This window comes from Colletes gigas, unplaced genomic scaffold, assembly GCF_013123115.1.
Source record: "Colletes gigas isolate AHSC1104 unplaced genomic scaffold, ASM1312311v1 Colletes_gigas_Sc00034, whole genome shotgun sequence".
Lineage (NCBI taxonomy): Eukaryota > Metazoa > Arthropoda > Insecta > Hymenoptera > Colletidae > Colletes > Colletes gigas.
Genome location: NW_025106663.1, coordinates 369,225 through 394,312, shown reverse-complemented (window position 1 = coordinate 394,312; position 25,088 = coordinate 369,225). Strand labels below are relative to the sequence as shown.

Sequence of the window (25,088 nt, the reverse complement as noted above, 5' to 3'; positions counted from 1 at the left end):
GAAAAATCGGAAAGTGTGAGTGGTTTTGATCACACGAAATTGCTTATAAATCGTTATGGAAAACGGAATCGATCAGTCCTCGGTTTAAAGTAAACGAACTACTTGTTTGTCAAAAGTATTGAATTAGAATTGTTACGTTACCTCATGTTGTACAGGGTAACTCCCTCGCGCTTCGTTCTGGAAAGAGAAGACAATAATTAGAGATTAGGAACATGCTGTAAAATTTCGATTTTTAATAGTTATAATATTCGCGAAAAATCGAATGGAAAAGTCCTTTACAATTTTGCCATTCGAGGTTTATTTATAAAGATACGAGCAGTTAATGCACTAAAAGTGCCTGCACGCCTACGCAAAAACTTTAACTGCTCGTACCTTGGTAACCAAGCCTCGAATTGCAAAATGATAAAGGGCTTTTTGATCTCTTTTTATACGGAGAATCTGTCTGTGTCGGTTTGTCCCGTTATTTTGAAACGTCCTGTATATCAGAGACGATTCCGATGACAAAAGGCGTGGATTATGGATGCGTTTGCACCTTTAGGGAACAGACTGGGAGCTCCAATCTTGCACGAATTGCTCCGAACGACTATTGGACGAGGACTATCATAAATTTCCCCTCCATTCCTTAATTCTACACTACTTTTCCACCTTTTTCTTCGGTTCCAAGGGTCACAATTTTCTTCGACAGTACTTCCATTCTGTGCCATCACTGTTCCTTCGCTTTGTACACTCTGGCTCAAGTGCAATGGCGTCATTTTCTTTGTGCCCAGCGTTGTCAGACTGCTTTTTATTAGCAGCAACCTCGTTATTATTCCCCGTCTCTACAATATTAAATTTCACGTTTTCAAATTGAAGATTAATTTGAAATTTCCTTTCTTTCCCCGATAAGAGATTTTGCTAAAACGAAATTAACACAGTGCGAGGAACTGGTCGAGCTACAACAAGCAATAAAGAACAAACTTATTATTTCGATACTTTTGGAAAGATTTTTGCATCAACAATGGCGACGCATAAGATTCTTAAGACAATCGGAGAGACGAGATATTCTCGACAACAATGGTTTGCACCGCATTGTACCGTCTGATACGTATTTCAGTTATCATCGATATCTGTACAGAATTCTTCGAGCGTAAATTCTTTTGTTCCTAATGAATTCGCTCACTGTTCCTGCTGCTCGAGCGTTCATTACTCGCATTAATTATTTTCCTGTCGCGTATCCAGACTCCTATTCGTCGGATTGTCTTAATTAATGAGTCTACAACGATACTCGTCGAGGCTAAGCGTGCCTCCATTTTGCTTTCGGTAGGGTTTATTCGATCCTACAGCCATTTTTAATCGCATAAAATTGTAACATACTGAAAGTTCATATTTGTCAGTTTAAACAAGGTATTTTTATTCCCAGGCGAGGAAAATTAGGAGGCGGACGCAGAACGTTACGTAATCGATACTTTCTTAAGATATTTTCTCAGTGACGATCAAAACTGTGTTGGAGATTTAACGAGGAACGAGCGAGGAACGTAAGAAAACTTGAGACTTTGCATAATGAATGAATTTGCATAACCCCAATTAAATGAGAATCGGGCGGACGCAAAACCGCTGTGAAACTACTTACTTCGTCGTTTAAAGGTTTTCCACATAGTTGCAAGACTCAAAGGATCCCACAAAAATAGGATCCTCCGGTTACGAAAGCCGAAACTTTTATTTCATAAAGTAAAATTTTGGAAAAGTAGAAACGGATTTGTTATTTTATTTCGAGTGAAATGTGCCTGACGATGGTCGTGTTGGATAAAAAAATGGTTTTGAGTCCGAGTTGCCTGTATACTGATGAGTATCGAGTGGCATAGACGTCGGTATGACAAGAAAACATAACGGCTTCTCATTCCGTATTTAGAAGAATGCGTAATCGAGTTCCGGTCACGCAGTAGCGTACCGTTCGATGCACCCAAAGACATCCTGGAACGAGGTACACTCGAATGATTATTAAAAAGTCGATTTCGATTATTTTTACCGTAATAAAAGTGGAAACAAAGGGCCTCGGAAACGGCAGTTTCATTAGGGGGAACCTTGTGTATGACAAACGATACTGCTCAAGCTTCATAGTTTACTTATGTACGAGAGTAACAATTTACGAGTTTATTATTACCAGCTCGTTTTATAAGCTTCCGCGTATTTCCCCGTGCTGTGCAAACTTTTGGTACAAGCATACATAAACATAGTGCTACCAGTTTAATCACTTTCGTTGGAAGGACGTCCTATGTACCCGGTGGCCTATTTGCCCCGGAATTCGAAACAACCTGAACCTCACATTGTGCAACTTCTTACCCCCAATTCAGAACAAAGTCATCATTTTTATCTTTAGATTATCAACAAATAATTTAAGGGGGCCTTCTAGTATGAAACGAGCCTTTTTCAAGCTTTCTTGGGCAATTTTTTATGAGACCTTTTGCAGTCAAATTTATAATTTAATAAAAAATCTTTATTAATTTAACTGTTAATAAAATATGCAAAGATCTATGGCTCGCTACTACTACTTAAAGAAAGAGTTCGACGAACGAAACGCAAACTCTTTCCGTTCGAATTATGTGCTCGCATAAAGTCTGGCTAGTTATGGAAGTTTCCTGGTCCCCGAAACTTTTCTCTTTGCTTCCCGCCGATTTGCAGTTTATATCGAAGGCGACGTTCCGCGTTTTATCAGACGTTTCTCACGTTTCTGCCATTTATTACGACATTGTTACCGAGCATTCTGCATAACGGTACATCGACAATGATAGGAAGGGTTTGGGAGGGGGCCCCGTTGGATTTACCCTTTAATAAGGTGGCGGCCATATTTCAAAACGTCCCGGGCGTTTTGTTACCGAAGAAAAGTGAGACCATTACACCTGGAAACTCGTATTATACGATGGCTGTTTTCATCAACGTCTCGGACGCTGGCAAAAAAATAATACGCGTAATACGAATCATAAATCATCCAACAGTTGCAGCCCAGTATAATGCATCAATTAACTTAAACGAATGCAGCCGCGGGAAGAGAAAACTATGATACTTTATCACGACGGGAAAAGCGAAATAATTTTTAAATGGACGATCCTATTTCCAACCTTTCTCACGTTTCATTCAAACAATTATTCTTTGCTTAACTCCCCTCTGCGTTTCGTTTACATTCTGCTAGTGCCAATTAATGGAATTTTATTTTGATTTTGCTGATGTAATCTTATTTTGTTTAAAATTGCATTGTATAGTTTTTCTGCTTGAAACAAATTCCTAGGGTTAAATAAAACACAGGGTTGGTTTGCAAAGTTAGTAACAAGATTTACTAAAAAAACTGTGGTGATTTAACTGTTGCTCGCGGAAAGAGATCCTGTAGGAGGAAAAGAAGTAGCTAATCGATGAAGGTAAGCCGATAAGACGCATCTACAAACTAGGGACCGGTTTCACAATGGCCGTGCAGCGTTCATGAATCCCTGGAATTCGTCGAAAATCCTGGAATATTGGGGGACAGAGAAGGATGGAAACGAGGCAGATTCGGTCCTGTTATCCTGTGCTCTGATAGAGTTCAAGGATCGACCATAACCGGGACCGTCACCAGCCTAGAAGTCGGTTTAGCCGCCATTATCCTCCCCTCTGGGGGGTTGGTTGAATGTGAGAAACGTGGTGCTCGATACGAAAACTGCCTAACACGATAAAACGCTAACGAAAACGAAAAATATTTAAAGATGAATTAATACAGAATTAGTTGACATACATCGAAAGAGAATTGTATCGTGTGTTTATAAAGTAAAACTCTTTTCGAAAGTAATTGCACAGAACAAATAAGGTATAAAAATGTATGTAAACTGTCCTCTGAAGTATTCTGTATTAAATCGAGAAACTAATTCAGATTCGCATGGCCTGTTCGAAAGCTTTTACGAGTACCCGCGAACGTCCCAGCCGCGGTGAGCCAATTGTCAGATTATGGCGAATTTCGATCGGTCGGTGGTTGCACTACGCTGGAAATTACGTCGTCGAAGGGTCCATCGCGTAGCTAAGCCGCCATTATTGCACCAACGTGTCAGTGAATACCGTTTATGTACAGATATGGTGTAATTTAACACTACTGGCGACCATCGCTAAAAGGTACACAAGTAGAACCTCGAGCACAGCGCGAAATCAGGACTGAAAATTTGTGCTATTATCGGGGTAACTAATCCAAAGAATTACAGTCCCGTATCGACCACGCGTGAACCAGTTTTGTTTCAAACGAAACTACGAATAACAATTTGAAACAATGAATTATTTAATAAAAAAAATAATTTAGAGAGAAATGATTGGGAATGCTAGGATTTTAAAAAGGCCTTTGCGTGGAGTTTCGAGTAATCTTCAGACTATAATCATCTTCGAGTCTTGGAAAGTATTAAGATTTAATCTTTTGAGAGCCTTGATGATACTTGTTAGAATACTATACATGTTTTCGTATTTATCTGATAGAATTAAGAAGATATTCGATGGTGTCCAAGGAAGAAAGAAAGAATTAACAAATTGATTCGTCCTCGAAGGTTCAAACTCCTGCCAAAACCAATTGCCTTTTTATCAACTCGATACAATTTTACGGCAACGTTGGCAACGTTCCACGTAACTTTGTACAAAAGATCTTCCACCCTTAGACTTACGAGTGGAATATAGTTTGAGCAGTAAAAAAATTGCATCGAGCTTAGAACATACACGGTTTATTTTCAGTAAAGAATTTTTTTCTCAAAAGTGGGTAGAAATTCGAGGATACGTCTAATGACTAAAAACGATTGTAATTAACCCCTGCAATTGAAAATAATTTTTTTGGAACGATTTGAAATTTTTTAATTTTGGCCAAAATTTCACACCTTCTCGAATTTTTTTCTCGAATCTGGGTAGGATTTCGGAGGTATGTCTATTGACCAAAAATGATTCTAATTGACCCTCGCAACCGAAAATATTTTTTTTAGAACGATTCGAAGCTTTTAAATTTCGCCGAAAAATTTCAGGGGAAGAGGTCAACGCCTGGTCAGACATTTTCAGTAATTAATTTTTTTCTCGAAAGTGAGTGAGATTTTGGGGGTATGTCTATTCACCAAAAATGATCGCAATCGACCCCCGCAATCGACAATATTTTTTTTAGAACGATTTGAAATTTTTTAATTTCGTCTAAAAATGTCAGTACCTGCTCTTGTTTTTAACATCTATTCGAGTATATTTCTAACATAAATAAATTCAAGTCATGCATGAAATTTCTCTGGAAACTGCTAACGCAACCAATGCAATCAATAACTACGATTTAATTAAACGGTGGACATTTATATTTCCTATAATTACTATCTAGATATGAACGGAATAATTCAATATTTACAATCTGAATATTGATTTTCCTTTATTTCATTTAAATATAACAGCGGAGAAATTACTGTCCCCGTTTCCACCATTATATTATTCCTCCATTATTTCGTACGTAAAATGCGACCAAAAAATTCCGCAGAATTGTGTAAAATAAAATAATTGAGTCGCGTTGTAGAATAAATATCGAAGAGTCTAAATGTTGTAGTGACTTTTTCAGCGACTGAAATTACTAGGAATCTCTGGGAGAAAAGAATTCTTAAATAAGCACTGACCACAGAAATAGAGAGATCTTTTTTAATACTTCCGTTCCGAGTATTTTCTGCTATTTAATGTACAGACATGCTAATCTCTGTTCCATTCGAGGGAGAATCTCGCGATAGCGCTAGTCCTCTCGTAAAACACGGGAAAGCACGACGTGTACTCGATTCTCAAACAGCGATACGTTTACAGACGACAGAGACTGTTTCGTTCGCTTTTCCTGTTTCTCCTTACTCTTCCGTTCTTTTGCTTTTCTTTCCTTCGCCTCCCCCTTCGTCATTCTTCGCCCCAAAGTTTCCATTTTCGCCGTTTTACCGTTTCGAGGCATTATTTGGAGCGTATTGTATTACGTGGCAAAGCGGACATTTCCTTTTTCCTCGAAAGGACTTTGCTGAAAGTTTCCTAACTATTTCCAGCGATAACCATCAAACGTAATACCGTATATCTCTAAGTCTAACGTCTGAGATATCTGTTCTTTTTTTTTATGATAAAATATACAAAGTGAAATTGCTTATTTTGCAACGTCGATTTTCTGGGGAACAAGGCCTCGAACGAAAAACCATTATTCTTTTATTTCTACTTATTTTCCCATGTAAAATCACCTGCAGCACGGTTGCACGACTCGTCTTGCCTCGTCCTGTATATTCGTCTGCATTTCTGTTTACCCGCGCTGTATATATGTACGAACATACTTTCAAAGACGTTTATGTCCTATGTAAATGCAGCGTATGGGCAGGGACCGTGAATGAACATGTTTATAGTTACACGCGAAAAATCAGGCAACGCGCCCGGTGCCTTTTAAGCTTTTTACCGCTCGAGGAATAAACGACAATTTAAAATATGTTGGGGGAAATACGGATAGAGTGGTGTCGGTGGAAATTGCTCTTCCTTCAGGCACATTCAATGCACGTAATGATCTATTCATTTCAGAGAAATCGAATCAACGATCTTATATTTGAATAGAACACTCTAGGCAGAGTTCACGAAACTTTCAGAAACGTTCGAAACGCAACCATGAACGAATAACTTTTATTCTCAATTTTCGATTTTCTATATTGCCTCAAAAAGCTATAGAATGCTTAAAATTAAAGTGAAACTCGTATTTCATTAATTCTATTAATAAAAATCCGCAGTCCACTTATAATAAACACAATTTTTCGTTGTACCTTTGGTGTGTATAATTATTCCTGGGGATTTAAAGCAAATCGTACGCCCGAAAGGTTGGCAAGATTAAAATAAATGATAGACTCCCTCTCGGTCGAGTAAGTATCCACAAAACGAAAATACCGTATGGTCGAAATTATGTTTGCTTTAATTAAAATAGTATTAAACCGATGCGTTGGAAAGTATTATTCGTTTCTGTTAATTTTCATAAAGAATCAATTTCGTTTGTGCCACGAACCGTGCTTCATTTCGTGCTCAAACATTTGCCAGTATTTTACTGTTCTCTACGTAAATATACTACACGTACTCACGCGCGTATTTAATACATTAAGCTCGGGCGCAGTCGAAGGAACGAGAGTGCAATACGAGCTTGTTACTCGTGTAACCCTGGAAGCGAACACAACTCGGTTATTTGAAATATCACGTGTGCGTACTCTATAATTTGTTCATTGTGTTCCCCCATACTTAGAATTCCACAGTGGATATAAATTCTGGCGCTTCCGAACTTCAAAGGGTTTTCGCCAATTCCTGTCGTTTCCACGGTTCGTTAATTTCGCCCGCAATTTTATTCAGAGCTAACCAAACTACCAATTTCAATAACCGTGAAAAGATGTACAATTTTTTAAATAGAATTAAATACCTGCAACGAGAAATTTCTTTGGAAAGTCTTGGAATTTGAAATTCGTACGTCCAGTTTTTCCCAGACTTACCTGAAACAGAAAGAAGCTTAAATTGTAGAAAATTGAAACGAAAACTTGCTATTTTAAATATCTGAAACGATTCGCAAACTTATTGCGGTTGGAATATACAATGAATAATATTTCGTTTAATTCTTTCGCTAGAACACATTTTCATTCAACCTTTCTCATACGAAACTCGTTCAAAAGACTTTTTAAAAACGTTTGCGAAGGAATGGAACAGCAAATAATTAAATCTTTCGAACAACGTACGATTTAAGCTTTTATTTTCAATTTTTCGATGCAAGACATTCGTGACGAAATTCAATGACGAAGTCGCGAGGAACAAAACGTTTTCGTGGCAGAGGAAATGTTTTCTTTTCGACTTTGCAAGCTGCCACGGCGTCGAAACAATGCTTTTATCTCTACTGCCTCGTACTAAAAGCTCAAACACGCCTCGTGTGTCGTATTGCAACGCGTTATGTAAACAGAATCATGCACCGAAGCTGCTGTAATAAACTTGTTCGCGACACTACAACGGAATCTCGATTATACGAACCGAAACCCGACCAAATAACTTTTTCTGTTAACACTGTATGAAATATGAATTTTTTTTAATTATGGAAAAATTGCGATTATTTCCGAGCATGCAAAGACCATTCAAACTTTATCGGAGTACAAGTCAGCCATCGAATTGGACGGAAGATGCTTTGACCCAATTTTATTATTCGTCCCGAATGTTTAGTATTTTAAGGACCGTCGAAACTACCTTTAAAAACTTTCCAATAGCTGTCCACCATGGCTCCGCAGTATAAATTGAAATAAAATTTCTACCAAAACTCGTAAATCCTGCGGATTAATACTATCAAATATCAAGTTAATTAATCGAACAGCCCGAAATCATAACAAGTCGAGTGCTATTAACCAGATTTTGCAAATTGCTTTCGAATGCGATTAGAGTGATATGAAAGCGATCGATGCATTTGGAGTACTGTATTTTCAGCGATAGTCGAGCATCATCGATTCTACTTTATTATCGATAAGTAAAATTGGTTTAATGGTAATAGAGCAGCTCGAAGTTTCGATATTTGTAAAGAAATGTGGTCCAAACGAGCATAGGGTTTTTTTTAATTTTTGTACCTCGAATTATGTCTTCTATATTTGTTAGAATAATGGAGAAAATTGATGAGGGAATGAAAAAGTAAATGAAATTTCGTTGCCCAGTGCTGGGGTTTCGAGATAATTGAATTTTAAAAATTTATAGCAGACTTAACGCGATTTGTCCGACGCGTCTGACCATTACTCGACATTTCTACTGAAATTTTCCGAGTCGACTCGAAAACAAAACCTCGTACGATCAAATTATGTTCCACATTTTGGACTAGTATTATCCCCGCCAGGATTACTCTAGTTTGATTGGTCGGAGATCGTGTATTGTATGGACTATTCTTCCAGGACAGAAAGTAAAAGAGATTGTAAGGGGGAACGAAGTTTAGGATTAAGGGTATGCAAGGGGTACCGCTAATGGATGCAATTAAAACAGGTAATAGGCTTATGACAGGGATTGCTTAGCGACGTCGGGGCTAAGCCACGAACCAAGTTACCATTTTGGGATTTTCAGTAGACCTTGGCAGTATGCTTTAGACCCTGTTGCAACGGACAGGCACGAGTTGCGATATCGTATGGAAGAGAAATGACAGAGAGGAGCAGTTAGTCTCTTCTCGTTGCCTCTCCTGTACTCTCGCGACCCGCCAGAATCGATTTTCGCGTCTCCTCGCGAGAGCTGTAAGGCTGGGAGTCAGACCAGTTGGCTGAACGGAAAGAAAGAGATGGAACTAAAAGGACCGGGACCATATGTTTCTTTGAAAACGGAACCTTTTGCTCGCTATCGCGTGTACGCGTCGACAGGAACTGTAATGCCTTCTCGCTTAAAATTATCGATCTCTGAAAATCGTCTCGTCCTTTCCCACACCCGGGACAAAAAGATACCAGCTTACATTCTCCTCCACAGAGTTTTCCCAAGCATTGTTTTCCGAGAGACTTGGAAAATTTAACTTAGAAATGCCGAATAATGGTCAGACAAATGGATTTAAAGAAATAATAAATTTTCGCTTTCCGTCGAATAACAGTGTACGTATTATTGTTCCTATTTGTCCCATTATTTTGTCGAGAAGTATATCAGAGTACGTAGTCTTGGTACTTCTCGAATCCAGGTCCCTCGACTTGAATATTCATCGCGTTAAATTGATATTTTGTAAGCCGGTGTAAGAATATAGTCACTTCGCTTGAAATGTATGCATTATGAACAAGAACTACGGAATCAAGTACAAGGCCGTGAGCACACCTGATTTAATATTCATGAGGCGATTGACTCGCGACAACGGACAAGGGAGGCTTCATCGGGGGAGAAATATGCAATCTCGAAAGGTAATTCGTGCAACGGACGCTAATACGGTGCCAAAACAATTCGTGGGTGTCGGAAAGTTCTCGACGAACATGCGTGAATATTTAATTCCCGAAACGGGCACAGCGTTTCGTGTATTTCCTCGATACTTAATTTCCAGCGTGCTTTCGCAACACAATGCATAAATCAAAAAATGTTTTACGACGTACGTAGCGTCGGGCTCACTCGAAAAAGCACGAAGAATGCACGCACGAACGGTTTTCCAGTTTTCCTGGTGACTGGCCACGCTCAGCGAGATACGCCACGATTACTTACCGTGCATGCCACATTTTTTATACTTCATACTTGTAGCACAGATCGTCGTTCCGCGTGGATTTACGTCCCGAGCAACACATGGCTTCTCATTTGCGAATATTGCACCATGATCGGCCAGGGTTCCTTCGATTTAAGACCCTATAAGACCCCAGACTATTTATTTCTCTATCGATTTCGTTTCTTTCGTGGAATTTATGGGACCATCGTTTCGAAAAATGTAACTCGATTATGTCACACCAGTTTCTACTCGGCTTTGAATATCTATGGAATTTTCGAGATCGATAAAGCAACGTGTTCCGATGCAAGGGTGGCTATTTAACCGGAAATGATCGCGAGTAACGTCAATACATAACGTTATTCCGTGACGTTTCGCCAACGATAACAATAAATAGAGTGGTAATCCGTTATTAAACCACCTCGCAATCATTATCTGCAGAGAATCTAGTCGATTACACCCATGGGTCTCCATCATATCGACATCGGTGCGCTACTGAAACTCGTACATTGTTACTCGCTGAAACTCAGACTCCCTAGGCTGATATAGGGTGGATCGTGTACTAGATGTTATCTCGTGTCGTTGATGTGCCCATAGCAGTGCCTATACCCCCGAGTTTCACGAACTTGTACACAGAAATATTAAATATTCATCTTCGTTGGCTAATATTTACGCAAACATACTGTACACAAATTAATTTTCAATTAAATAAACAATTTCTAATCTAGTTTTATCGTTAATGACAAAATAAACATAGAAGGAGACATAAATTATAGTAGTTGGTATAGTCATCGGATAGAGGATTAAATGCTCTTTAAAATGAGCGGTCGAACAAGTCGATAGCGTTATTAGTTCCGGAGATATGGGGGTTCAAAGAGTTTGTTTACTTTTCACTCTATACATCGGCGCGAGGTCATTGACCGCGGAAATAGTAAACACTGGGGCACTGGGTCACGAGTCACGAGTCACGAGTCACGTGCCAGAGAGAGAAAGAGAGAGAGAGGTCTGACGCATTAGACGAAGACAGCGATAGTCGAATTGAAAAAATTACCTTTTACATAAATTACGATATCTCGAAAACGAAAAGTCGGATCGACAAAAACCAAAAGCCATTTCAAAGAGGAAGCTTCACTGCCGCTGACGATTCCTCGATTTTGAATAAAACACTAGTAGTTTTGGAACTGCAAGTAATTAAAGTTTTTAGTAATTTCAATGCAGGTCAGTGGCCCGCCGTAACACGGGAAGCGCCATAAGCGGAGTTTTTTAAAAATTACGGCTTCATATAAATTACGATATCTCCGAAACGGGAAGTCGGATCGACAAAAACCAAAAACCAATTTTAAAGGGGAAGCTTTGCCGCTGCCAATGGCGGTTGAATTTTGAATAAAGCACTAGTAGTTTCGGAAGTACACGCGTCTAAAGTTTTAATACTTTTAATAGACTTTTATACGATAAAGAATGGAATTTTAACTTAACATCCGAATCACTGGATCGATCTGTTATCAGCAGATCGTCAGAGAGTGCGCATGAATATTTAAGGAGGTCACCGAAGTCGATCTTTTGCGAGTTTCGAGTTCCCGATGTTTAAAATTCGTTTGAAGTCGCAGCATTTGTTTAGGGTTAAAGGGGAATCGAGAGAGAGTCGAAATGGCGGACAGCATCGGGTGGTGACGGCTAGTTAAGCACATTTCCCTCCTTGAAGTGAAGTTCTGGCGTTCGCGAATGTCGTAGAGAACATCTGCTGCACGCTTAAAGAGAGAACTCGGGACAGAGTTTCCGTGCCCGGAAGTGACAGGAATGGCAGTAGAAATTCGCTCTTTGCGATACCCCGAAACCCATGGTGGCTTCATCACTCATCCTCTTTTCTCCTCTTCGTTTATGGCTGTTTCTCAGGGCCCTCCTTTTTTTCTAATTTCTCTCTTGACTTTTGTTTTCTCTATCCTCGGTCACGTCCTCGTGTTCTTTTATCTTTTTCCCTTCCTTCTTTCATCCGAGTTGACTCCATGCATTTTTTTGCGCCACCACCCTCTTCCGACATATTTTCTGTTTTCCTCGTTATCTCCATTTCCTTTTTCACGCATCTCTGTTCCCCTCGCTGGCTGGAAATCGATGTTTCTCATACGTATGCAAAGTTAACTCCTGCCTGGCACATGTTACCTATTTTCCTAGCGGATTGAAAATAATTAAATATACCGCTCGATGGACGGGAACAGACACGGGATCCTTTACTAATTTATCTTACGAATCAATCGGTAGTCGCGCGACCGGATGTGATGGCGTATCATCGAGGGAAATGAACTGAAATCGAAAAAAGAAATTCGACGGACAGCGCCGGTTCTGAGATCTCGCGGTCCACGGGAAACAAGGAAAATGGCTCGTATCTACGACACGCTCAGAGTGCCCTTTGCTGAATTTCCCCCGAGAAAATCACCTTACCCTCCAACTTCAATCCTTGTTCCCGTAGACAGGAATGAAATATCTATTTGCATACGAGCCCAGATCTTGCTGCAGTCTCCGAACTCCTGGGAAGGTAAATAACGATCTGAAATTCACGCTACGCAATCGATGATAGCAACCGTGTACCGCCAAACTTTCGTTCCATCCTTGTATCGTACCCAACTATAATAGAAACATTCTATTCTGCGGTGTCTTTGACAAAACTGGGATGAAACAAAGCCTTTACATCGTCTACTTCCACAGAAACGTAATCGAAGAAATTACTCGTATAAAAAATTAGAATTTGCCAAACACACCTAGCTTGATCAAAGTTTTACTTTAAATAAACGTGTATTATTTGCTTGGCCTGTTAACCAGTTACCCACGGTTCCTAATTTTAAAGTAAATATTGCACCATGTTATCACAGCACTGCCATAGATAATTATAGTGCTCCTAGATGGAAGACATCGTCCAATTAACGACGAATTATTCAGAAACCAGAAGCTTTGAAATAAGTAATAAGTAGCTTAAGGGAAACGAAAGCTTACAATTGTCAGTTAGTTCTAATAAAGTTATTAATTAGAAGCAATCAGATTTCAATGGGCTTGTAGTAGCTTCTGGGAGCAATCAAAGTTCCATGAATTTTTCCATTCTCGAAAAACAACTTTTCGAATCGTGATCATTTCTTTTACATCGCAAAGAGTATATGGAAACATGAAATTATTCGTACTAAACGGAACACCCTATATACACGCAGGCAGCCAGAGCCAGAAAAGCAACGAATATTATTATTCATCGTTGTATAATAAAATTATTCGTTACTATGCATGAAACGTACCAGCTAAAGTTATTACGTTTTAAAATAAAGTTTTGAATATAATTACCGGTTAAACGAATTTCCTTGTTCGCCGCTCTGTACGCCAGGAGAACTCCAAACAACTCGTTGCCTGAAAAAATAAATATATCCATCGTTTATAAAAATTACCAGAGCAAATACCAACAACGATAACAAAAAATTCAAACGAATATTTTCGAGGAAATATTTGATTCTCTTTCGTTGGAAACATTTTTAAAATCAGATTATTTCCAGGGAAACGTATGATCTTTTCGAGGAAATTAAGTAAAACTTGCGACCAGGAGAACTTGCAACAAGTTTGGCTCGTAAAGTATCGACTGTTAGGAGGCCATTATTTCCCCGAGTCCAGAAAGTATAAAAAAAAAAAAGGAGAGTCTTGGTACCTCGTAAAAAGGCGTAAAACGTAATAAATGTTCGTTACCGCGGTGTAATTCAAGCGATCTCATTATTTAACGAACGGAACCAGACCAGAACGAATTGTTCGTTATCCGGGAAGATTTGTATGCCTTAATTCTAATTCTCCCTTCATCTTCTGACGAAAAATCCTCTTACGCAGATAACATCAAAAGTTTAAGGGATTCGTTAGCGGAAACGCGTGGATTACGATAGAAGCTATGCCTACTTAAACCTACCTCCGCGTCTCCTTCCATTTACCTCCTACAATGTCGTCCATTTTCTACCGTGTATATGTATACCCCCCGATCGTATCTTTCTAATTCCCTTCTCCGTTCTAACTATCCCATTAATCGAAGCTGATTATCAAAGTCGATTGACTCGCCCCAGAAACGAAGCAAACACTAATTATTAACTCACGATTAGCCAAAGGACTTTAGAAAATATATCCCCAATCTCTCGAAATTAAACAACAAATAAAGTTGGAGCGATTGTAGGCTGTTTTCGACTGTTCCAATCCCATAATTCCATCGTGGCGTTTAACTTGGGATAAAATAGCGAATCGTAACTTTTGATTAAGACGTCCGACGAATTAAGTCTCACGCGGCGGGAGCCAACACCGAGGGAAAGGAATAAAAAAAAAGAAAGAAATTTAGGTTCCAAAGTGTCGACGCGACCTGGGGGACGAAGGAAAAGAGGAAAGACCATGGAGGAGTGAAACTTGAGGAACTCTGTCTCGTTCTTTCAGCTGGTGAAAATTGAACTGTCGCAAGCAACGGAAAACCGGTTTTCCCTGCTTCTCCGGTCCATACTTGTTACAGAATAACTGACTTTACGATCGTACGATTGAAAGCTAGTCCGCGAAGTCTCTCCCATTTCCAACGCTTTTCGAAAAACCGTTCCTACTTTTTACGACCACTGTTTATCATGGAAGGACATATTCTAAATAAAAAAGATACTGATACTTGGTGTGACATAAATATTGCTACGACTGGGTGTGAACGAAGTGTGTGATCTATGAAACTATTCTGTTTGTCCTTAAATCTACATTTTAAAGGTCTATACTGAGTCAATACTTCCGTTTTATAGATCTCATCTTGCAGGATCTGTCGGGATTTTCTTTAATCCTGGTTTTCACCAAGGATTACCCTAACGCCTCTGCAAATTGTGCGACAAGGCTACAAAATAAAAGAATAAAACTTTACTCCGTAACTAAAGGACACAAAATTTTAAATCCATTCGTTAAATCTCTGTCTGCGACTTTGTCGAGATATTTAATTTGAAAAACTAATTAAATCGTGCACAAGGGAAGCACGAATTAACTGTGCAGTATTTAATGAAGAATATTTACGGAATAAACAAAACGTAAATGAACGAATACTTTTGATAGGAAAAATCAAGGTTTCTGGTAAAGGGACTTTGATTTAGTAATTTGTGTAACGTGATTCCGGGCGTATTACGGTGTTCAGTCAGTTGGTAAAGTCATAATGATCGCTGTATTTGACAAGAAGGAAGCAGTTTAACAAGATTTTGCTATAATCTTCTGGTACCTGGAGACGATTACACGTGGGATTACCAAAACTTGCGAACAAGGTTACATCGTTCCTCAGAATACCTCTGGAAATTTGTATTTTAGGGTAAGTGTGAGACTTAGAGTGAGATTCCAGGGTTGTGTATATATTCTCGTAACAGTAGGACTCTGCCACGAGCAAATCCACTAGGTTCTAATTTCATTAAGCTATCCGGGCACTCGTGGAAATTCACTAGATTAACACTATTTCTACTAAATTTTAACCTGAAATTATTTCCTGAGTTTACATCCAAATAAAATCATGTGTCGTTTTATATACGTTAAAGTTTATTATTCTATTCTATTATTATGAAGTTTGGAACGAAGAAAAATAGAGATTCAAATTGCAGAATAAAAATTTAAATCACTGTTCTGTATTTTGTATTCGTCATTAATTAGGAAAGAATTTGATTCATTACAACGTCTGCATTTATCATAATATTTTCACGAGAGCATTGCAAAAAAAAAAAAACAAACATTGGAAAGATTTTTCCTGGCGAAAATAAATTCGAACACGACCTCGTTAAGACTACTTTTAATTACACACGTATCTCACAGACGCGATTCAAATTACACTATAATTAAAATAATTTAAAATCCTAATGGGATCGTGTTAGGCGTTCGTATTTACAGAATTTCGTGCCCGTGAAACGTCAGAACCCAGAATGTCTCCGTCAATTTCTCCCAGTGTAGTTACACAGAGTTGGCTGAAACTACAAGTAGCAAGATTATGTACGATGCGTGTTCAGCCATGGTGGCTAGGAAATTATAATGCAATTTCCGGCTAATGTAGTTAAAATAACGTTACAAGTTACCGTCTGGAGTTCGAATCGATTTGTTAAGTCATTAACGCCAAAGCCACCGCTTCGCCTCTGTGCGTTCCTCTTTACAGCGATCACAAATGAACACGTTCTCGTAAATCATTTATTTTTCTACATTACATTCTCCATCAAAAGACCAGAAGATATTTTCCTAAGAATCTCGGTTTATTCTTTCCCATAAAAGAAAAGTTACTTCTTTTATCTGGATTTTTATCTTTACTTTGAAAATATTTTCAGAAGCTCCGACTTTAAGAAAACAACCCAAAATACGATTTGTTTGATCTCTTATGTCGGAGCAACGATTGCAAAGAATGCACCTTAATTGATAGAGTTTTGGTTGTGGCCGAGATATTTTCAAATTCTGTTCTCCTACTTATTCCCATCGTCCTGATTTCTCGTATTGAAAGAGTCCGTAGGGCGTAAAGAAAATGCTAGGAATGATGTGTCTACGATATCGCTTTACAGACGAATGAACGCGAATTTCTAGTTCACGAAACATCCTCGCTGAGAAATATCTCTGCCAATTTCTACCTCTGCCTTCAACCAAGTTTATATCAATGGCGCAAGAACACGGTGCAGTTTAGTCTCTGCCAAAACGTTATAAAATTTTAATGAAAATCGGTCTGTATCGCAACACACTTCCTATATCGTTCTCCTTTGGAGCTACGGTGTTTTGGTATTTTCAACCGTACTATTTGATGAACGAGACCAAAGAAAGCGAAATTTTGCCTCGTTTATGGGATAGGAAATGATAGATCCGACCGATTTAGTATCAAAAGGAATACTGAATGTCGTTCCCAGTGGCTAATCGACAAACCATTACTTCAATATCATTTAGAGTCGGACCAAAGAACTTTGACTCCATTTGTAAACTGTAATCGACCAATTGGTTCTCCAATTCATCTCCCACAACGTGCTCCCACCCTAATTTCGTGCGAACTACTATTGCAACCGTGCCCTCATCGTCCACTTTGTGCACATTCGAACCAAAGATGAGTGTAATTTTCATTTTATCACATTATTTCCACACGTTTGTAACGTATGATAACAGGAGATGAAAAATGGTTTGTCTCGAAGCGCTTCAAAAACAGATATTTGCCAAGAGAATTACTTTAAACTACTTCCAAGAAACTGAGACGTTAATTTAGACTATACTAGCGTCAAGTGGGTGAATTAAGCGGTTTTATTAAACATGGAAGCCACGAGTGAACACTTTTTCTCTGTACTATCACTAATTTTGACTATTTCTCGTTGTAAAAATCGCCAATGCAAGAAGTTGCATAGTTTCTTTATAAAAAAATACAATAATACAATAGAAGAGCCCCTTAAATGGTAAAACCTTCCGCCGTCGAAGAGGACACAACCGTTTTTTGAGCGGAAAAGATGAGAGAAATGGACGGTGCATTAGTTTCTTGCGTTTGGGTGAAAAAGAAAACGCAATTACGTTTTGGCAAAGCCAATACTCGGGGAGAAAACCGATGGGTTTTGCATTTAATGCTTCGCGCCGAGCCTCCGGTTTAAATTTCATTACGACGATTATGCGTGGTAAGCTATAATCCTCCGAGAGGATAAGGCATTTCTCACTGTGCCTAGCAGCTGGCGCCGTAGCGACAGTCTCTTGCTATTTAGCTCGCAGAAATTTAGTGGACCAAGTGATATTACCAACTCGAGGATTATTTAGAGCCGTGGCACCGCAAGGCCTTGGAAATTCCAACGAATGCAGTGCAGGTGCCACGAGAAACCGGAAGCCACATATTTACGGGCACGCGTTGCCCATCGATGCGACTCCCTTCGAAATTAAATTTTAATACCGCCATACATCGACGTACCAGTTCGTTTTACCGCCATTCCGCCATACAACGACGAATCTTTACTGTCCCCCGCCAAATTACCACCCCCCATTTTAACAGGGGAGACTCGTGTTGAATGGTAAAACGAGAAGCGATATTTCTACTAAAATCCTCCTTCAAAAATGCAAAATTTTCGAAGATACGCGACTCTGAAATGTTAAAGAATATATGTGGAAAGTGGCGAAAAGTTTCATACGACCCTTACGCTGTACAAAAATTGTCAAATATCGCTTCTCGTTTTAGAAGATGCTTCACCGAGATTGTCAAGAAATAATAACTCTACATTCCTATACGTTCATCGATCGCGAAGAAATAAAAAAGAATTCCAATATAATTTTTATTCCGTGCAATAATTTCGACGATACGTGAATCGGTCCGGAAGAGAATTTATTACGACAAAGCCTGAGAAGCGTAACGGTCGGGCGTCTTTCGTGTCAATGGGAGTGGAATGTTTAAACGTTAAAGTAGATAAAAAAATAAAACTTGACGGAAGGCTCTTCATCATAAAAATGTAACTCCGAGGCGTCGCTTCGAAATGGCAAAATGTGTACCAAAGCAAGAGAATTAAATTTGTTCGGCTCATAAACATACGTATTCGGTTTGCAAATTTATAACAAGTTCAGCTTTAGTTCGCGATATCTGTTGCTACGCTCAAAACATTTAAGTTTCGAAACGAAAGTTCTCCGGTATCGTTTCCTGCCGGACAATCTATCCGCTTGAAACTTCGATTAATCAGGCTGCGTGTACTGTTATTTTAATTTATAGAAAACATTTTGTAAAATTAATAACTCGGAATATTCAACGTTATTCCATTACTAATTAAATGCACGATAATAAAAATAACATTTTTTAATGAAATTTACAGAGACACGATTGCATAAAATAAACACAATTATACAAACAAACTGCTGCTTTTTACTTTAATATATTTTATCGAGTATTGAACATTTATTTATATTTTCATTAAATACAATGACGATTGATTCGTTTAGCCTCTGGAAAATTATATAAAAAATAATGAGAATAGCAACGAAATAATTAAAAATAAAACGATCCGAAAGTTATGATTCTGGCGAGGCATAAATAAACTGTTTGCGATGGGTAAAATGGCGACGGTTTTAAATGGTTTCTGTCAGGGAATTTCAACGCAGCTACACGTAACTGGGAACACCTTCCCTGTCCTCTGCCATTTGTGAAATTTATATGCGCAACGACCGCCGGGCCGTGAGTCGATGGCGATATTTTTACGAACTGACACACCCAACAAACTCAAAATTCGCCCTCGTTCGAAACGCTACACTCGCGATATCCAGGATTCCCGACTCACAACCTGAATTCCGAGCAGACGAGAGGAAATAGAAGGATACGAACGTAGTCGGAGTTAGGAACGGCTGTATAGGAACCAGAGGATCAGGATCGTGACATATCGAAGTCACGTGCCGTGAATTCCTGGTTCCTGGCTTTTCATTTATCCTATATAATGGAGCAATACGTTCCAAATTTCCATAGTTACATGCAATATCTACTCCGCAATATCGAGTTACACATAAAAGATACATAGTTCCTAATTAGAAACCTCATACTAGGTTCATTATAACCACCAACAGTCGACAAACTATAGTTTTTTTAAATATAATATAAATATATAACATAGTATAATATATTGCATATTATATGCATAACTAAAATCATATATATAAACTTTGAACCAGAATTAAATGAAATTATACTCAGAATTCCAGAATTCCATTCTTCTCATGAATAAATTTGTTGTATATTTACTATAACATATTGCATATAATATATTGCATATTATATGCATAACTAAAATCATATATATAAACTTTGAACCAGAATTAAATGAAATTATACTCAGAATTCAAGAATTCCACTCTTCTCGTGAATTAATTTGTTATATATTTACTATAATATATTGCATATAATATATTGCATATTATATGCATAACTAAAATCATATATATAAACTTTGAACCAGAATTAAATGAAATTATACTCAGAATTCCAGAATTCCATTCTTCTCGTGAATAAATTTGTTGTATATTTACTATATTTGTTATACACGATATACTGTGATTTCTTCACGAAAAGAATGGAATTCTTTACTTCTGAATAAAATTTCATTTAATTCTGAATCAAAATTTACACGTATGAATTCGGTTACGCATATCAATCGCTCGTAAGACATTCATTAAATTCTATTGAAGTATTCCCTCGATATTTTTGTTTAACCTGATACATTCATAACAACGAAAGATTATCGACAAGTAAAAAAATCAATCCCTGGCAGAACAATTTCCAGGAAAGTATTAAAAGCGTAGAGTAGGTCGTTGTACTTGCAGTTATCGATAGTAATCTCCCGCTAGTCGAGTATCAAACGCCAATAGCGGGTAAAAAAAATTCCCCGACAGTGATTTCATATCGCGAATGTAAACCGTACAATAAAAAGAACGTTGTATCGATATCGCCGTGACAGAAAGAACAATGAGCTCTTCGCAGGACAATGAATGGTTTCCACAATTGTATCGCAGCATTTCGAGAATCTGAACTCTCCCACACGAGCGTGAATAGAAGCGAAATCTTGTTGTGCAACCGCGGTTTAGAAACGCGTCGGAATGCTTCCGTCGCGGCTGCATTTTAAAAATGAGAGTCTCAGTTAACGAACAAGATTGTACCATTCGTTTCTCATTTGTCTAACGCTTCGAAACACCGGAGAAAAATAATTAAAAATTACTACAATACTTGGGCAAGCTTTATTAAATCTAAATCGAAAAATCTAAATTCCTTGGGTAAAATAAAATCGAAAAGCCTTTTATCATTTCACGATCCGAGGCTTCGTTTTCGAGATATAAACGATTAAAGTTTCCGTGTGGACGCCATTGCTGTTACGCAATCAGCTGACTAGGATAAAAATGGCGTCCGAGGACGTCGATGAACTTTAACTGCCTGTATCTCGAAAACTAAGCATCAGATTGCAAAATGGTAAAGGACTTTACGGTTTCTTTTCGCGCGAAGGATGAAATGTTTATATTACTTTTAAATTTGGTAGTTAAATTAGTTTGATAAACGATCGTTAGAGAGATTACGAGTTTGTAATCGATGTGATTATTCTTTTTTAAATTAAACTAAACGGGAGCTACGTTTAAAAACCAATTTCCAATTACATTATCGTGTGACGAACGTGTAAGCGAATTTCCGGAGAGGCTGTTGGCGGTTGTTTTCGTTTTGTTATCAATCGCAGCCGCGATATTGTTCGTAGGTGGAATTGGAAAAGGGTCGGGAACAAGCTATCCCGCAGTTATACGATAGCTTCGAACCAATACGGACGTGCAAGAGAATTTAACTGTTTAGCAGAAGGCATCGTTACAGTTAATGGTTTCATCAATCGATTAAATTTCTCTCCGCTACACGGTTCGACGGGCTTCTGGACCCGGAAAAACTGACTTCGGTTATTTTTGTTCAAATTACCTCCCATTTCGTGAGAATTCCGAGTTTTAGTCGCCTCGCTTTCCACAAAACTTTCATCCAAATTAAAAAATACGTAAATTATTTGATATAAAAAGTACGGTTCTGATCTACAAAATAAATTCAAGTAACTGGGAACCTCCTAGCAACGTCGTGATTTCTCGTTGTTGGTAATAAGAAAGCTACGACGAAAAATTGCAACGCGTCTGCAGAGGTCGGGGCTCGATACGTTATAGAATTTGTAATGAAGCGTAGACGTCGGTGCTTTGGAGAAGAGTATGATAGATACGATACGAAACCAGTGAAACAGATGTACAAGTATCCGGAAAGCGATTTATCACTTGCCGGGAAAGAAGAACTTCAGCGTCAGACGGCGTAACGCTGACCGTACAATTTTTCTCAACTTTACGTGTGTATGTGTGTACATGGTGTTCTCGACAAAAATCAACAACTGGAAGTTATGGAAATTTGCAATCGAATTATACCCAGGAATTACAATCACAAACAAAACTGAAAATTCCCATTATTCTTGCTACATGTATATTACACTTTTGGGGCTATGTTTTGTAAAAGTTCACTGAAATACTTTCGAACGTTTAATCATATAAAATTCGATTATTAGAAAGAAGTTTAAGAATCTTTTTATTTGCAATTATCTTAGAGTAATCAAGTCAGTACCCTATAAGAAAAATTAGGCCCTATTATGAATTAAATAAATAATTTAACGACGATAGATCATCGTGTATGTTTGTTAGAAAATTCTACGGGTTTCATCGTGCGAGTTGCGCTCATGCGACCACATGGTCGATGACCCAGAGGATGCGCTAACGGATCGTGTGCTATGCTGCTGAATCGAGAACCTGCGATGGCGACTCGCTCGTAAATGTCTTTGAAAAAGGTGATAAACTGTGCACACCTGTCCAGAGTAAAGTCCACTCACTCCAAGAGGCTTTAATTTTTTCCGAAAAATCACCTCTGAACGATCTATACTCTACGATTCATCAAAACAGTCTAAACTAATAATTATTTTATCTCTTACAAAATATTAGTCAAAATTTTTATTAAAGAAAAATGATTGTATGTGACCCCTGCAAGAAAAAATAATTTTTTTAGAACGATTTAAAATTTTTTAATTTTGCCGAAAAATTCCACAAACTCGAATTTTTTTCTCGAAAACGCGTAGGATTTCGAGGGTATGTCTAACCACCAAAAATGATTGCTATTGATCCCCGGACCCAAAAACAATTTTTCCGAAATGATTTGTAAGTTTTCAATTTTGCCAAAAAATTTCACATAATCGAATTTTTTTCTCGAAAACGCGTAGGATTTCGAGGGTATGTCTAACCACCAAAAATGATTACAATTGACCCCCGCAACTAAAAATAATTTTTCCAAAATGATTTGAAACTTTCCAATTTTGCCAAAAAATTCCACATAATTGAATTTTTTTCTCGAAAACGCGTAGGAATTCGGGAATATGTCTCACCACCAAAAATGATTGCAATTGATCCCCGCAACCAAAAATAATTTTTCCAAAATGATTTGAAACCTTCGAATTTCGCCAAAAAATTTCACCGAATCGAATTTTTTTCTCGAAAACGCGCAGGAATTCGGTGGTATGTCTAATCATAAAAAATGATTGTGATTGGCCCCAGTAACGAGAAGAAATTTTTAAATCTGAACAGCAGATTCGATTTCAATTTAAGGCAACTAAATCGACTTGGCTTCTAATGTAATCGTGCAGACGACGTGATCATATTCTTTCACTCGCAATTCCTTCGTAATTGCAACAATCAAGTACCTATTTCAGTTACACAATCGGGGCGACACTTTGTTTGATTAGAGCAACAAATGCATCAAATTGATGGACAGCTAACAAAACTCGTACAATCGTAGGGTCAAGCGCAAACAATTTTAAATTAACGATATCACGATTACATTTTGTCACGAATATTTCCTAAAATCAAATTGTAAATCAGTCCTATAATAACCTATTTAGCGCGTTCTTTAGTGAGTTCTCATGTTTTTACATTCAAAAATAAATAAAATGATTTATAAAATAATTGGAAATATTCATTTACTATTTTTACTAATTAAAATAATATTTTATCCAACTCTGGTTAACTTCCTTATCGCGAAAAACAATCGTAAAATTAGTCGAATGGCCCTGGCACTTTATTAACAAACAATTTTAACCGGAGAATTTATTTTTGAGCTTGCTTTTTTCCATTAATAAAGTCACGAACATTCAAACAATTTTTTCTTTATCGCCAACGTGGTCTAGGAACTTTCGACCTCTAAAAAAAACAAAAAATACTGAACTACTTTTTCTCTTAATGGGCGAAAAAGTTTTTTTACTATTCCGAATTAAAAGACCCTTAATTATAAAATGCTTTTGCATGCTGTACTTAAACGCGATAACGATCTGCAGCAAAATTCGCGAAGTTGGACATTACATTACACCCAACTTTTTTAAAAGTTAAAATCGTTAGGATTAACGAAAACGTAGATTTCGATTTTATAATTTTCCAAACTAATTCAGTATCATTTTACAAACTTAATCAACTTCAATTACCAATTTGTCAATGTCCATTTCAATGAGGACCAAATAACTCAAATCCGGGACGTTTTCTGAGACAAATAACTAACATCCTGATCACAAAATGTCTGGATACTTTACTTTAACAAATAAGTACGAGTTTGTGTTCTTTCCACGCGGGATAAACTTTCACCACCGCCTTGATGACGTTGTCGATCAACCGACCTTGCGTTCCAAGTACATACCTGTATTTAGATTACAGACAACATTTCTACTCAGGATACAAGTAAAACAAAACTCAAGTTCCCAAACACAGCAGACTTTTCGTAACAACTATCCACGGAATATCCACGCAACAAAGTAAGCTAAAATACAAGATAAATATCAAAATTATAGAGACTTCGATATTGAACAACGTAGAGATTTATATAAAAAACAAACAAACCTTGTGCGAACAGTCAGAAATATTATGTATACACTATTGCAATATGCCGTGAAGCTTGGTTTCCGCTCCCATGATCTCCAATATCCTTCGAAAATGCGATCATGTAAACATTTACCAAATCGGTAAATACATAATCGAAAGCTTCCGCGTATTGTATGATTTGCTTACGTTCATTCTATCGCTATTAAAAACAAAACATGGATCAATTTTATTTGAAATAAAACAACAAATATTCGTTTGAAATAATCGCGATACTACACGGTTTATTTTAACTGCTACGTTTCAAATTTGGCGCCTTTGATCATTTACTTCGACACGTATAAGAAGTATTTCATATATCATCAAGTTTCAAGAACTAGTGTATTAATTCCGAAATATATATCATTATTTTTGCAATACCAATGCCCCAAAACAATGAAAAAGTAATATTCACAACCTATCGAATTAGATTCTCAAGTATTAAACTACGGTTGGCAAGCTCGTAAATAAACATTATTTAAGAATTTATTTGACTCGCTAATTTTGAAATCTGGTCCGCCGT

At 37.8% G+C, this 25,088-nt stretch overlaps 2 protein-coding genes across 2 annotated transcripts in view; both read right to left on the bottom strand.

Moving 5' to 3' along the window:
* LOC122402287 overlaps positions 1-25,088 on the bottom strand; it is a 684,713-nt gene that overhangs the window by 606,789 nt on the left and 52,836 nt on the right. The gene's annotated exons all lie outside the window — the stretch shown is intronic.
* Positions 1-25,088, bottom strand: part of LOC122402279 (cadherin-87A) — a 64,161-nt gene that overhangs the window by 38,254 nt on the left and 819 nt on the right. Inside the window, exons 2-3 of the mRNA XM_043404928.1 lie at positions 13,475-13,537; positions 142-177 (exon numbers count right to left, since the gene is read on the bottom strand). Coding sequence (XP_043260863.1) covers positions 142-177; positions 13,475-13,537 — 99 coding nt within the window. The remainder of the gene's footprint in view (positions 1-141; positions 178-13,474; positions 13,538-25,088) is intronic.